We start from the raw sequence: 16,136 nt of genomic DNA, 5'->3' as shown, positions 1-16,136 counted from the left end.
AAGCTAACAAGACTTCAGTGCCACACACAAAGAATGTACAAAACAATTACCCACAGCAAGCAGCAGCACCAAATTCCAGCTGTGGGAGAGAATCTGGTATCCAGAGTTGCCACCCTGTATTTGATATGTCCAGTTGTCAACAAATCATGACATGCTTAAAGAAACAGAATATGGCTGTTGTCAGGGGGAAAATACAGTTTACAGTAACACTATGCAGGGATTAATTCCCATATAACTTTACTCAGTTCTCCATTTCTGTGATTTTTTTTTGTTAATCCCATCTGTGGATTCAACCACAAACCATTGATGGACTATAGTATTGATATTTACTGTTGCAAAATAATCACATAAGTGGACCCTCACAGTTCAAATCCAAGTTGTTCAAAAGTCAACAGTAATTAATAAAAACTGTCCCTGAGGAAGCCCAGGAATTATAAAAAAAGATTTTAAAGGTGCTCAAAGAGCTAAAGAAGCTATGGTCAACACACTGATGACAACCAAGAAAAAGCTATCTCACCAAAGAGATGTCAAAAAAGGGATATCCAACAATTATAAAAAGGATCCAAATTGAAATTCTGGAGCTGAAAATACAATAACTGAAAGGAAAAATCCACTGGCAGGTTTTAGTAGCACATTTGAGCAGGCAAACAGAGAATCAGTGAATTTAAAAATACATCAGTTGAGATTGGCAACTTTGAAAACCCAGAAAGAGAAAAGAATGAAAAAAAATGACCAGAGCTGTGAGATACCACCAGCATACCAACATGTGTATAATGGAGGTCCCAGGGGGAAAGAAAAGAGAAAAGGCACAGAAATAATATTTAATGAAGTAATTGTTGAAAACTTTCCAAATTTGATAGAAAATATACATCCAAGAAGGTTAATTAACTTTGAGCAGGGTAAACAGAAAAAGTTCCCCACACTGAGACACAGTACAGTTGCTCCTTGAAAAATACAGAGGTTAGGGAGTCTGACCTGGCTCCATTCAGCTGAAAATTCACATGTAATTTCACAGTTGTCCTTCTGCATCCAGAGGTTTAAGCAGATGCAGATTGTTTAGTGCTATTATTGTTGTTCAGTCTCGTCTGACTTTTTGTGACCCCGTGGACTGCAGCATGCCAGACTCCGCTATCCTCCACGTTATCTCGGAATTTGCTCAAATTCACGTCCATTGAGTCAGTGACTTCTCATTGTTACTGAGCACTGGCTCTAGGGTGTGCTCCAGAGCATCAGTTCAGTTGCCCTGCAGCAGGTGGAATTTTCCTGAATCGAGGATCAAACCAATGTCCCCTGCACTGGGAGGAATATTCTTAAACACCGGACTACCAAGAAAGTCCACAGAGTCCTAACCACTGGACTGTGAGGAAATTTCCTCAGGGGAGTTTTGCATGAAATAGTAATCCATGTTTCATTTGTTTGTAGAGAGTAGATTTTTACTTTTAGTGCTTGATGACTGTGTTTGTGTGGCTATGCGTGTGTGTATGTGTATGTTTGTGTTTAGTTTTGTTTGTTTTATGTGACAGGGGAGAACTGTTATTTTCTTTCTGGTTTGTTACATGAGGTCTGTGATTTGTGATATTAAACTGAACAATAAGAGAATAATCTGATAAAACTCAAATAGCTCTGTTAGGTAGAAATTTTAATGGAGAAATAGTCTCTGGAAATTCATAAAGGACATATATTAGCTAAACTGTACTTAAAAAAAAAAAAACTTTTTAACTTTGTATTGGGCTATAACCAATTAATAATGCTGTGATAGTTTGAGGTGAACAGCCCTAGGACTCAGCCATACGTATGCATGAATCCATTCTTCCCCTAACTCCCCTCCTTTTCAGTTGCCACATAACACTGAGCAGCGTTCCATGTGCTATATATATATAGTAGGTCCTTGTTGGTTTTCTATTTTAAATGTAGCAGTGAGTACATGTCCATCCCAAACTCCCTAACTATCCTTTCCCCCCATCCTTCCCCACTCAGCAACCATGTGGTATATATGTATGTGTGTGTGTGTGTGTGTGTGTGTGTGTGTGTATACACACACACATATACATATAATAGAGTCTTACTCAGCCATTAAAAAGAGTGAAATAATGTTATTTGCAGCAACATGGATGGACCTAGATATTATCATACTGAGTGAAGTAAGTCAGACAAAGAAGAAATATCATATGACATCCCTTATATATGGAATCTAAAAAGAAATAATACAAATGCACTTAACAAACAGAGGCTCACAGAGAATAAACTACTTTTTAACAGCTTTATCTCACTATAATATATACACAGTAATAATCGCTCATTTAAAATATATAATTCAGTGGTTTTTTCTTTATTTACAGAATTATCCAATAGCTAAATGTTAGAACTTTTTTTTTTTTTTTTTACTATTCTACCCCCATTCCTCTCTTACTAGAACCAGTAATCTACTATCTTTCCTTATGGATTTGCCTGTTCTGGATATTTCATATAAATGGAGTCCTATAATACACGATCTTTTGTGGCTGCTTTTTTTACTTAGCATAACAATTTTGAGATTCATGCATGTTGCATAGTAGCATGAATCAGTACTTAAGTACTTTTAATTGCCAAATAATATACCACTGTATAGATATATTTTATTTATCCATTCAATAGTTGATAGACATTTGGTTCCACTTTTGGCTGTTGTGCATGGTGCTGGTATAAAGAGGTTTTGATTGGACATTTTTTTTAATTTATTTTAATTGGAGGCTAATTACTTTACAACATTGTAGTCGTTTTTGCCATACATTGACATGAATCAGCCATGGGTGTACATGTGTTCCCCATCCTGAACCCCCCTCTCACCTCCCTCCCCATCCCATCCCTCTGGATCATCCCAGTGCACCAGCCCTGAGCACCCTGTCTCATGCATTGAACCTGGACTGGTGACCTGTTTCACATATGATAATACACGTTTCAATGCTATTCTCTCAGATCATCCCACCCTCGCCTTCTCCCACAGAGTCCAAAAGACTGTTCTATACATCTGTGTCTCTTTTGCTGTTTTGCATGTAGGGTTATCGGTACCATCTTTCTAAATTCCATATATATGCGTTAGTATACTGTATTGGTGTTTTTCTTTCTGACTTACTTCACTCTGTATAATAGGCTCATTAGTTTCATCCACATCATTAGAACTGATTCAAACGCGTTCTTTTTAATGGCTGAGTAATATTCCATTGTGTATATGTACCACAGCTTTCTTATCCATTCGTCTGCTGATGGACATCTAAGTTGCTTTCATGTCCTGGCTATTATAAACAGTGCTGCGATGAACACTGGGGTACACGTGTCTCATACCTCTTGGCTGTATACCTAGGAGTGGAATTGCCAGGACATTGTGGTAACTCTGTTTAACATCTCAAGGAACTAATATGGTGTTTTTCAAAGTAACTGTACTATTTTACATTCCTGTCATCAGTATATGAGAGTTCTAGTTTCTCCATATCCTTTTAAGCTATTTTCTTTTTGTTTATAATTATTCTGATGAGTATGAAGTGGTATCATCATGTTTTTTATTTTCCTAATAATTAATGATATTGAACATCTTTTCATGTGCTTGTCATTTGTTGATATTCTTTGCAGAAACATCTCTATTCAGATCTTTTGACCATTTTAAAATTTTATTATCTTTACTGTTGAATTCCCTCTTTACTGTGGGCTTCCTTCATAGCTTAGTTGATAAATCATCTGCCTGCAATGCAGGAGACACCAGTTCTATTCCTGGGTTGAGAAGATGCCCTGGAGAAGGAAATGGCAACCCACTCCAGTATTCTTGCCTGGAGAATCTCATGGACAGAGGAGCCTGGCGGGCTACAGTCCATGGGATAGCAAGAGTTGGACACGGCTTGGCAACTAAACCACCACTACCACCACTGTTGAATTGTATATTCTGATATTAGATTCTTATCAGATATATTGTTTGCATGTATTTTCTCTCATTCTGTATGCTGTCATTTCACTTTCTTGGTTGTGACCTTCAAAGCACAAGTTTTTTTATTTTGACAAAGTCTGACTTATAATTAATTCTCTTTTATTGCTGTGCTTTTGGTATCATATTAAGAAATCATGGCATAACTGAGAGTCACAAAGGTTTAACATTATCTTCAAAGAGATTTAGTTTTAATTCTTATGTCTAGGTCCATGATCCCCCTTTGAGGCAATTTTAAATTATTTTTGCTTTTAAAAATTGTGCTGAATTATACATAACAAAATTTATCATCTTAACCATTTTTAATCATGCAGTTGACTGTATTTAACTGTATTAACATTGTTGTTAAACAATCCTCAGAGCTCTTCTTCTTATAAAACTGAAACTCTGTATTCATTAAACCATAATCCCCTGTTCCCTTCTCCCTTTTTCTCCAACCCCTGGCAGTCCCCATTATAATTTGTCTCTGAATTTCACTCCTTTAGGTAGCTCCGTAAAAGTGGGATCATATAGTATTTGTCTTTCTCTGACAACTGTGTCCTCAGAATTCATCCCTTTTGTAGCATGTGTCACAGTACCTTTCCTTTTTAGGCCGAATAGTATTTCATTGTATGTATGTATGATATTTGTTTATCCATTCATCCATCCGTGGACACTTGAGTTGTTTGCATCTTTTGGCTGTTATGAATAGAGCTGCTGTGAATATGAAAATACAAAAATATCTCCTTGAGAGCCTTCTTTTAAGTATTTCGGTACAGACCCGGAGGTGGAATTGCTAGATCTTGTGGTCGCTCTACTTTTATGTTCTTGTGGAATTGCCATACAGTTTTCTTTAGTAGCCACTTTACATTAACATCAATGATGCACAAAGATTTAATTTTTTTCACATTCTCACCAACACTTATTATTTTCTGGGTGTTTTTTTTATTTCATAATGGCCATGTTGCAGATATAAAGTGATACCTTATTGTGCTTTTGAGTTGCATTTTGCTGATGATTATTGATTTGAATATCTTTTCATGGACTTATTGGCCAGTTGTATATCTTCTTTGGAGAAATATCTATTCAAGACCTGTACCCATTTTTGGATTGGGTTTTTTTTTTTATTGTTTGTTTGTTTAAGTTGTAAGAATTCTTTATATATTCTAGATGTGAGTGTTAGTAGCTCAGTCGTGTCCAACTCTTTGTGACCCTATGAGCAGTAACCTGCCAGGCTCCTCTGTCCATGGGATTCTCCAGGCAAGAATACTGGAGTGGGTTGCCTTTCCTTCTCCAGGGAATCTTCCTGACCCAGGGATTGAACCCAGATCTCCCATGTTGCAGGCAGATTCTTTACCATCTGAGCCACCAGGGAAGCCTTCACTTAAAATTGCACCAATATTTTTTTTAATTCGGGGTGTATTTCTTCAAATTAATTTTTGTTGGCATATAGTTGACTTACTATGTTGTGTTAGTTTCTTGCTTTACAGCAAAGTGAATCAGTCATTTATATACATATATCCACTCTTTTTAAGATTTCCTTCCCATTTAGGTCACTACAGAGCATTGAGTAGAGTGCCCTGTGCTATACAGTAGGTTCTCATTAGTTATCTGTTTTATACATGGTAGTACGTTTGTGTCAGTCCCAATCTCCCAGCCCACCACCCAATTTACCCCCTTGGGCTCCAAAATCACTACAGATGATGACTGCAGCCATGAAATTAAAAGACGCTTGTTCCTTGGAAGAAAAGTTATGACAAAAAAGCAGAGTACTTTGCCAATAAAGGTCTGTCTAGTCAAAGCAATAGTTTTTCCAGTAGTCATGTATGGATGTGAGAGTTGGCGTATAAAGAAAGCTGAGCGCCAAAGAGTTGATGCTTTTGAACTGTGGTGTTGGAGAAGACTCTTGAGGGTCCCTTGGACTGCATGGAGATCAACCAGTCCATCCTAAAGGAAATCAGTCCTGAGTGTTCACTGGAAGGACTGATGTTGAAGCTGAAACTCCAATACTTTGGCTACCTGATTGGCTACCTGATGTGAAGAATTGACTCATTGGAAAAGACCCTGATGCTGGGAAAGATTAAAGGCAGGAGGAGAAGGGGACTACAGAGGATGAGATGGTTGGATGGTATCACCAACTCAGTGGACATGTGTTTGAGTATACCCCAGGAATTGGTGATGGGCAGGGAGGCCTGACACGCTGCAGTCCACGGGGTCGCAAAGACTCGTACATGACTGAGCGACTGAACTGAACCATAACTTTGTTCCCTGTGTCTGTGACTGTTTCTGAGTGTGAATAAGCATTTTTGAGTTTATTTTTGTGTATCGTGTTAGGGAGTATTCTGATTCAGTGCTAACCCTGTCAGATTATCAAGGGCATTTTTCAGAGAATTAGAACAAAATTTTTTACACTTTATATGGAATCACAAAAAAATCCTGAATAGTCAAAGCAATCTTGAGAAAGAATAATGGACCTGGAGGAATCAAGCTCCCTTCAGACTATACTACAAAGCTACAGTAAGCTATCGGTACTGGGAGAAGAACAGAAATATAAATTAGTGGAACAGGATAGAAAGCCTAGAGACAAACCCATGCACCTATGGCCATTTATTGTAATCTGTGACAAAAGAGACGAATATATGATGGAGAAAAGATAGTGTCTTCAGTAAGTGTTGCTGGGGAAACTGGACAACTGCATGCATGTATTTTTACTTTTGTTGCCTGTCCACTTAGAGGCATTATTTATTTATTTAAGCAAAATAATAGACTTATAAAGAACTAGAAAACACTTAGGAAAAAGTTAGGTTATTGGCAACCCACTCCAACACTCTTGTCTGGAAAATTCCATGGACAGAGCAGCCTGGTAGGCTGCAGGTCATGGGATCTCAAGGAGTCACACACAGCCAAGAAACTTCACTTCTCATGAATCAGGCTGCTTGCCACTTCTTAAAAAAACACAAAGTTAGGTTATACCAATATCTCCTATTTTATACACCAAAGTATCAAAACTGTAAATATAAAAATAATCCGTATGTGTAGTAGCTGAAATGGCATTTGTTTGTATATGGAGTACATATTCATTATTTTACACGTGGATATTTAGTTGTCCTAGCACTGTTTGTGTAAAAGACTTTTTTCCCCATGACTTTTCTAGCCTACTTGACAATTCATCATAAATGTTAGTATTTATTTCTGAACTATCAGTTCTGTTCTCGTACCCAGTACCACTCAGTTTTGATTACTGTAGCTGTGTGGTTAAGTTTTGAAATCAGAATGTGAGTCCTCCAACTTTGTTCACCATTTTCCAAATGGCTTGGCTGCAGTGTCTCCTTTGAATTTCTGAATGAACTTTAGGATCAATTTTTACAAAGAAAAAAAGCCAGCTGACATTTTATTGGGAATTCCCTTGAATCTATCAATCAGTATAGGAAGTATTGCCATCTTGACAATATTAAAGTCAGTATTAAAGTCTGGCCCAATTCATTGGGCCAGTTTTCCATTTATTTTGATCTTTTATAGTTTGTTTCAATAGTGTTCTGTGGTAGTCTTCATTTTTTTGATAAGTATGTTCTTAAGTATTTTATTTTTATGCTATTGTAGATGGAATTTTTTATTTCATTTTTGGATTGTTCACTGTGTATTGAAATGTAGTTGACTGTTGTCTGTTAAACTCATGTCCTAAATTTTAAGGAACTTGTTTATTCTAGTTGGCTTTCTTATGGTTTCCTTGGTATTTTCTGTGTAGAGGATCATGTCATCTGCAAACAGAGATTGTTTTACTTTTTCCTCTCCATTCTTGATTTCTTTTAATTGGTTTCCAGATTGCTCTGGCTAGACCCTTCAGTATGATAAGAGGAAGTATGTACATGCTATGTTGTTCTTATCCTAAGGGAAAAGCGTCTGATCTTTTACCATTTACTATAATGTTAGCTGTGCATCTTTTGTAAATGCTGTTCATCTGGTTGAGAAAGTCCCTTTCATTTATAGTTTGCTGAATGATTTTATCATTAAAGAGGGTTGTGAGCAAAACAGTAGCCTTTTGGGGGGCTAGTGTGCTGTGCCAGGTCTTAGCTGTGGCAAGCAGGATATAGTTGCAGTATGTGGGATCAGTTCCCTGACCAGGGATTGAATCTGGGTCCCCCACATTGGAAGTGCATCTATTTTAGCCATTTTCTGTTAGGTATATCTTAACCACTGGATCATCAGGGAAGTCCACATTTAAGAGCCTATCCCATATCAAAGGATGCATTGTTGGGATGTAATATAAGTTCTTATGGCTGTATCTGGAGAAGGTTGTATGAAAATACTAAAATTGATTTGCCCAGTACCAAAGCTATAAAAAATTTTTAAATGGAAAAGTTATTATAAAAAGCTGTTTATAATTATTATAAAGCTTGAAGGAGGTGATGGATGGTTGTGGGGTTTGGCGTATTGTAAAAAATTATAAGATACGGATTGTTGGGAAGAAAGAAGAAATGTCTTTTGGAATGAATATAAATCTAATCATGCCCAGTTTTAAGAAGCTGGACTAAGTTTATGCTTCTCAAATTGGAGCATTTATTTCCCAGTGATATGTGTGGCAGTGTCAGGATAGTAAGAAGCCATGGAATTAAAATCACATTTTTAAAATGTTTTGTCCAGTGGTATTTAGATTATTGACTTTTTAAAAATTGAAACATTTTATTTTGAAATAATCATAGATTCACATAAAGTAGTAAGAAATAATATAGAAGGATTGCCTCTACACTTTACCCAGTTTCCAAAAATGAAGATGTCTTGCAAATATATAATAATATATTACAACCAGGATAATGGCATTGATGCAGTCAGGATACTTAATGTTTTCACCACCCCAATGGTCCCTTTTGTTTCCCTGTAATAACTATATCCACTTCTGTCTTATTCCCACTCCTTTCTTAACCCCTGGCAACCATTAATCTAGTTTCTATTGCTATAATTTTGTCCTTTTAAGAATGTCATATAAATGAAATCATACTGTGTGCAATCTTTTAGTATTGGCTTTTTCTCATTCAGCATAATTCTCTGGACAATATTCAGTGTCAATAGTCTGTTTATTTTTTACTGATGTGTAATATTCCATGGTATGAATGTGCCACAATTTGTTTAAATATATACCGATTGAATGAGGTAACTTGGTTGTTTTCCAGTTGTTGGCTATTACAAATAAAGCTGCTATAAACATTCCTGTCTAGGTTTTTGATGAACATCAGTCTTTATTGCTTTGCTGGGTCATAAGGTAGTTGTATAATTTTTTGACCATCTCTAATACCACATTGGCCTGGATGTTTGGATTCTGCATTAGAGTTTTCCAGGGATGGAACTTTTAAGCTTCTCACTTGGCCTTTGCTGGTGTGGGTATGGGTGAGGCCATAGTTTTTTTCTGTGATGTTTGGTTGGAAGAGAGCAGTTATTGTCTAAAAGTTTTCTGTCTTGCTGAACTTCACCTTTACTTGTTTTTAAACTAATGAGAGCAGGTTTTTGTTAGAGCTCTTTGTATTCTTCTGTGCTCTTTGTTCATGGTAGCTGTCTTTAACTGGAAGTCTGGGATATTTGAAGTAAAAAGAAAACCCAGGGATCACTCCCTTGTTATTCTCTGATCCCAAAGTCCCTAGCCAGTCTGCCTTTTTTCTCTTTACCTTTCAGATTCTTCTTAAGTTTGTTCTGTATATAATGTCCAGGATTTTTAGTTGTACTTTGCAGGAGGACTAGGGAAAAGTACATCTCCATTATGTGAGAAATGGCAATGCAATTTAAAATATTTTTATATGAAATCACATGTGGCACTAAAATTAAATAGAATGCCAGGTTATCATTTTAGAGGTAAAACAGAGAAATCTCAAAGAAGTGTTAAATATTTATGGTATCTTTAGCACTGATCCTATACCCTAGTAAGAAGTACTAATTCTTTTTTCCTGTTTTTATTGGTAAATATTAGATTGTAGGCCATGTTTCTGTAGAAGACAGACCCAAATACAGTGGCTCAGATAAGGTAGAATTGTATTTCTCTTTCGGGTCCAGGGTAAGAAAGTAACTTTGCTTCTTGAAATCTGAGGAACCAAGCTGGGTGGGCAGTTGAGGCACCATTATGAGTGGCCTCCCAGGGTTGTTCTAGACATCACCATTTTCATTTGACAAGAGTAATGGTAATGGGTTGTTGTACAGCAGAAACTAACAACATGGTAAAGCAGTTACACTCCAATTAAGAAAAGAAAGAGTAGTCGTTATGGTAATGATCGAAGGTGGCAGTAGGAGATCACGGAGGCCAAGAACTTGATTTTTTAAGGACAAGAGCCAGAAGTCCTACTTACTGCTTTTGCTCACCTCCCATTGGCTTGTACCTAGTCACATGATACTATCTGGCTGCAAAAGAAGAGTCTCTGCTTGGTAGTCATGTGACCAGCAGAATTTGGGTAAGGGACCCCTGTTACTAAAACTAAAAAGGTGAGCAAAAGTCTTTGCTTTTGTAACTTAAGTGAAAACTTTTAGAAGAAATTAACTGTGTGATCTTAGTTATCATAAGCCATTTTATTTATAGTTAACTATCTTTTTCTTGTTGTGTTTTTATAATTATTCAGACTACTTCAAGTAAGAACTTGTTTGTATCTTCTAGGATTTACAGAGTCCACGGGGAATAGGATACAAGCCAGAAGCTGTTTGTAGTCACATTATTATTGAGAGCCATGAAAAAGGATGTTTCAGAACTCTAACAGCTGAACGACCCCGATTGGACAGCCACCCTTGTGTTTTTAGATCTGCTGAACCCTCAGAAATAGTCAGAGGACAACGGAGCCCATCATCATGGAGAACTAGACACATCAACCTTTCCAAGTCACTGGACCAGAACAACTCCCAATTCAAAGTTTGGAATTCCTTGCAGTTACAAAGTCATTCCCCATTTCAAAACTTTATCAGTGATGACTTGGAAATTAGCAAGGGCCTTCGAATGCCATTTCATGAAAAGTTGGACCCTTGGCTGTCAGAATTAGTAGAACCTGCTTGTATGCCACCTGAAGAAATGGATTGTCATTCTTCATCACAAATGCTGCCCCCAGAACCCATGAAAAAGTTTACTACCTCCATCACTTTCTCATCTCACCGACATTCTAAATGCTTTTCAGATTCCTCTTTTCTTAAGGTTGGTGTTACTGAAGGTAGCCAGTGTTCTGGAGCATCTGTGGGGGTAGTTAATTCTCATTTCACTGAAGAGCAGAATCCTCCTAGAGATCTAAAACAGAGAACCTCTTCCCCTTCATCATTTAAAATCACTAGTCAGTCACCAGATAAAGCTGTGACTATTTTAGCAGAAAATAGTAGCCAAAGCCAAAAATTATCTGTTGAACATTCTTATCAAGAAGAAAAACCCTTAGAAAAATCAGATTTTAAAAGCAGTCATCCTAAGCCCAGTGTCAGTGCAAATGATAGCAATTTCAAAGAAGTTCATTTTTCTGATAATCATACTCTCATTAGCACGGGCAGACCAAATTCCACACTAGAAGTAAAAGAGAAGAATGTAACTATTACTGCAGATCTTCCTTCACACATTTTTCTTGAACAAGAGGTCTTTGAACAAAGCAAAGCCCCACATGCAGATCACCATGTGAGAAAACACCATTCGCCCCCTCCTCAGCTTCAGGATTATGTAGCTCCAAATCTTCCTTGTCGTATTTTTCTTGAAAAGCGAGAACTCTTTAAACAGAGCAAGGCCCCACATGTAGATCAGTTAAGAGAAAACCACTCTCCCCTTCCTCAGAGTCAGGATTATATAGCTTCAGACCTTCCTTCTTCCATTTTTCTTGAGCAGCGTCAACTCTTTGAACAAAGCAAAGCCCCAAATGTAGATCACCACCTGAGAAAACTCCATTCCCCCCTTCCTCAAAGTCAGGATTCTGTAGTAGAAAAGAATAATGAACATAAGCCTAAATTACACATTTCTGATGTGATAGATGTTGAAGCCAAATTCAGTGATGTGGTCTCCCCATCAGTCCCAAATCAATGTACAGTAGTAACATCTGCATCTACTCCACCTTCAAATAGAAAAGCACTTTCTTGTATTCGTATAACTCTTTGTCCCAAGACTCCTTCCAAGTTGGATAGTGGAAACTTAGATAAAAGATTTCATTCATTGGATCCTGCCACTAAAACAAGGATGAATAGTGAGTTTAACTCTGACCTACAAACTATATCTTCAAGATCATTGGAACCAACCTCCAAATTATTGATCAGTAAACCTGTAGCACAGAATCAAGAATCTTTAGGTGTTCTAGGACCTAAATCTTCATCGGACTTTCAAGTCGTACAATCTCCTCTTCCAGATAGTAATGTTATTACTCAGGACTTGAAAACCATACCTTATCAGAATAGCCAGATAGTAACATCAAGGCAAACACAAGTGAACAGTTCAGATTTGGAAGAATATTCCAATCCAGAAGGGACTCCGGTATCTGCAGATCGGTGAGTCTCATTGTGATGACAAGCAAGCTGATGAAATTTATGATAAAGGGTTTAAAATACTTAAGCAAGTGTAAGTTCTTGGGGGAGAGGCAGATAATTTCTCTTAGGGGAGGTTATTACCTGCCTAATCTAAAAATCTTTCAAGGAATGAACACTTAAGTAAGAGAAAACATCTGAATGTAATGTAATGTATTTATACTCTCAAAAGACTTCTGGAAAACAACTTGACATCAAGTATTTTAAAACATTACTCAGAAGAATCTTTGATCACCAAGTGGTTCAATTTAGAAATTCCTTATTTATTACATTGGAAATATGCTGAAGACCAGGCTTTGGAAGGGGATGCATGCATGTATGTGCTCCCTTTCCTCCTCTCTCTCTGTTTCTGTTTCATGTTTCTTCTCTGAATGAGTATCAAAGCGGTAATTTCTCCGTGAAAATTCCTGGCAGACATCACTTTAACCAAGTTATCAGGTTAATATCACAAGTAGTGTATGTCAAGATAATGTAGTCCCTAATGTTATATCTTATTTCACAATGATTGTAGGAATGAAAACCCAGTTTAGGGATAAATGCATTAGATTTATACTGTTTAGGCTGATTTTAAGACTATCATTAATTCTCTTTTACATTAGTGAGTCCTTTACTGTATGGCTAAACACTTAGCCTCTGTGTAATGTTTCCACGTTATAGTTGAGAAGGTAGTAGATCATAGTGGTGAGCCTTGGAAAGAAGGGGAAAAAAATGTTTAATCAATATCCACAATGTGGTAGTCATGGCAGTGAGGGACTTACATATGTTACCGGATTTAATTCTTGTTAACCCTGTAAGGTAGGTGATGGTATCCTTATTTGCCTTCTGGAAAACTGAGACACTGACATTGCTGCTTTTTCAGCAAGCAGCAGTTGTTTCCAATAATGCAGTCTGTTCAATGGAAGCCAGCGCTTCTTTACCACATTACCATGTCTCCCAAATCCTGAGCCATACTTAAACTATCCTATCAACTGTGCTCTCGGACAAGTCATTTAATATCTTTGGCACTCGTATATGGATGATTGGTGGGAAGAAATAGTTGGAAAGTTTGGAGGTCCATTATAGCTCTGAAAGTTAGTGACTGAGAATTGGATTGGGGCAGATAAAAACAAGGTCAATCTCTGATTTCCATAGTATTATAAATAGATCCTTTTTGGGTGTGAAAATTGTTTGGAAATTAAAAGATTGATAGGTTTGCATATAATACTTAAACTCTTCTAAGTGATAAAGTGTCAAGTTACTGAAGCTGAATTCTTTGAATGAGAAAAAATTATAGCTGATTATAAATATGAACTAATAACAATGCTGTTTGTTCCAGAATGTACTAAATGCTAGGCACTGTAGTCGATGTTTCTATCATTTTATACTTAGTATAATCATCATAGGTAGATATTACCTCAATTTACAGGTTTTACAAACCTTAGAGAGATTAAATGATTTGCCCCAGATTATATGACCATTAAGTGTTAAAAATGACGTTTGAACCTAGTTTGTCTGACTCCAGAATCTGTAAATAGTATACACACTCATCTGTATATGTGTGTATATATACATAAAGTGTTTAAGAATATTAAACTTTATTTTGAGATTAAATTTAGATTTAGAGCTGCAAAAATAGTAGAGTTCCTGTGTTATCTATTGCAGTGTAACCTATTACCCTGAAATGTAGCTTAAAACAGTAAATATTATCCCAAAGTTTCTGTGGGTCAGAGATCCAGGCATGGCTTAGCTAGGTGCTTCTGGCTTCGGGTCTCTCACAGGGTTCAAACAAGGTATTGGCCGCAGCTGTGGTCCCATCCCAAGACTTGACTAAGACCGATGTCCTTTTAAGCTCACTAACGTGGTTATTGGCCAGAAACAGCTTCTTCCTTCCATAAGGCAGCTGTGGCAGTTAAGCTTTTCTCAGGTGAGCAAGTAAGAGTTCAGGAGATGTGCCCAAGACAAAGCACAGTCTTTACTTGGTAACCTAACCTTGGAAGTGAATCTCACCACCTCTGCCACATTCTAATACTAGAAAGAAATGAATCAGTATTTCCGGCCAACCCTCAAGGATTAGGGATTACTCAAATGTATGAATACCAGGAAGCAGAGATCACCTGGGTGATTTTTGTTTGTTTGATTTTGGCCATGCCATGTGGCATGGGGGATTTTAGTTTCCAGACTACCCCCTGCGTTGGAGGCATGGAGTCTTAACCACTGAACCACCAGGGAAGTTCTGTTGGAGGAATATTTTAGAGGTTGCCAATATACCCTTTGCTAAACCTCCCCTTATGTTAACATCTTATCTTAGCATCATAACCATAAAACATTTACCAAAACTAAGAAATTCTCCATCATACACAATTATAATTAAATGTGTAGACCAATTTGGATTTCTCCTGGTTTTTCCAAAAATGAACCTTTTCTGTTTCAGATCCATCCCACCATCTCACCTTGCATTTAGTTGTTCTCTCTAGTTAATCTCCTCCAGTTGTTCTGTCTCCTTAATCTCCTGGAGAAACTGAAGGCAGTTTCTCAGACTTCCTTATTTTTCATGACCTTTGAAGAGAATTATTTTGGTTTCAAATTGGCTTTGTCTGATGTTGTCTCAAGATTAAATTGAGATTATCCAATTTCAGTGCATTTCATCAGGAAGCACATTAAGTTGATATACTGATGATGTTAACCTTGATTACTTGACAAAAGTGGTATCTACCAAGATTCTCTAGTGTAAAGAGAGAATCTTGGTAGGTAAATCATTTCCTTCATTCCTTCTACATTTATTAATTGGAATTCTTCTGTAAGCAAGAGCTGTTGTTCCTCCCATTTATTTGTTCCTTTAGTTTTCCATGTACATTAATATGGACTCAGGGGCATTTATTTCATCCTTTGGATTATAATCCAGTACTACTCAAATTGATTCAGTTTTAGCAATTAAAAACATGATTGGCTACTGTACCCTGCCACAGCCCTGAAATCAATCATTTCCCCAAAGAATGCTTATTTCTTTTTTGGAGTATAGGATTTTCCCCCTAGCTTTGTTGAGATAAAATTGATATGCAACCTTGTTTAAAGTTTACAATGTGTTGATTTGATACACTTATATTGCAAAATAATTACCGTGATAGCGTTAGCTAACACTTGCATCACATCACATAATTATCATTACTTTTTTTGTGGTGAGAAAATTTAAGATATATTCTAAAATAACTTTCAACTATATTAATACATCGGAGAAGGCAATGGCACCCCACTCCAGTACTCTTGCCTGGAAAATCTCATGGATGGAGGAGCCTGGTGGGCTGCAGTCCATGGGGTTGCAAAGAGTCGGACACAACTGAGCAACTTCACTTTCACCCATTGGAGAAGGAAATGGCAACCCACTCCAGTGTTTTTGCCTGGAGAATCCCAGGAACGGGGGAGCCTGGTGGGCTGCCATCTGTGGGGTCGCACAGAGTCGGACACGACTGAAGTGACTTAGCAGCAGCATATTAATACATTATTTTTAACTATCATGACAGTACTGTGCATAGATCCCCAAAACTTACTCATCTTCTAACTGGAAGTTTGTACTCTTGGACCAGTAGCTCCCCATTTCTCCTGCCCTCCAGCTTCTAGTAGACAGCATTCTACTCTGTGTCCTCTTGTTTAGGTTCCACGTGTAAGTGATGCATGGTATTCCTCTTTCCCTGTCTGGTTTATTTCACTTGGCAAAATGCTG

The 16,136-nt window shown here is 37.3% G+C and overlaps 1 protein-coding gene across 6 annotated transcripts in view; it reads left to right on the top strand.

The window, feature by feature from the left end:
- The window catches only part of ALMS1 (ALMS1 centrosome and basal body associated protein), a 189,094-nt gene that overhangs the window by 92,786 nt on the left and 80,172 nt on the right, over positions 1 to 16,136 (top strand). For all 6 annotated transcript variants that reach the window (XM_055539647.1, XM_055539646.1, XM_055539645.1 and 3 more), the window contains one exon: positions 10,563 to 12,403. In XM_055539647.1, coding sequence (XP_055395622.1) covers positions 10,563 to 12,403 — 1,841 coding nt within the window. The remainder of the gene's footprint in view (positions 1 to 10,562; positions 12,404 to 16,136) is intronic.

Source organism: Bubalus kerabau, chromosome 11, assembly GCF_029407905.1.
Source record: "Bubalus kerabau isolate K-KA32 ecotype Philippines breed swamp buffalo chromosome 11, PCC_UOA_SB_1v2, whole genome shotgun sequence".
Lineage (NCBI taxonomy): Eukaryota > Metazoa > Chordata > Mammalia > Artiodactyla > Bovidae > Bubalus > Bubalus kerabau.
Note: the sequence above shows the minus strand (reverse complement) of the source record. Positions and strands in the feature narration are given on the sequence as shown.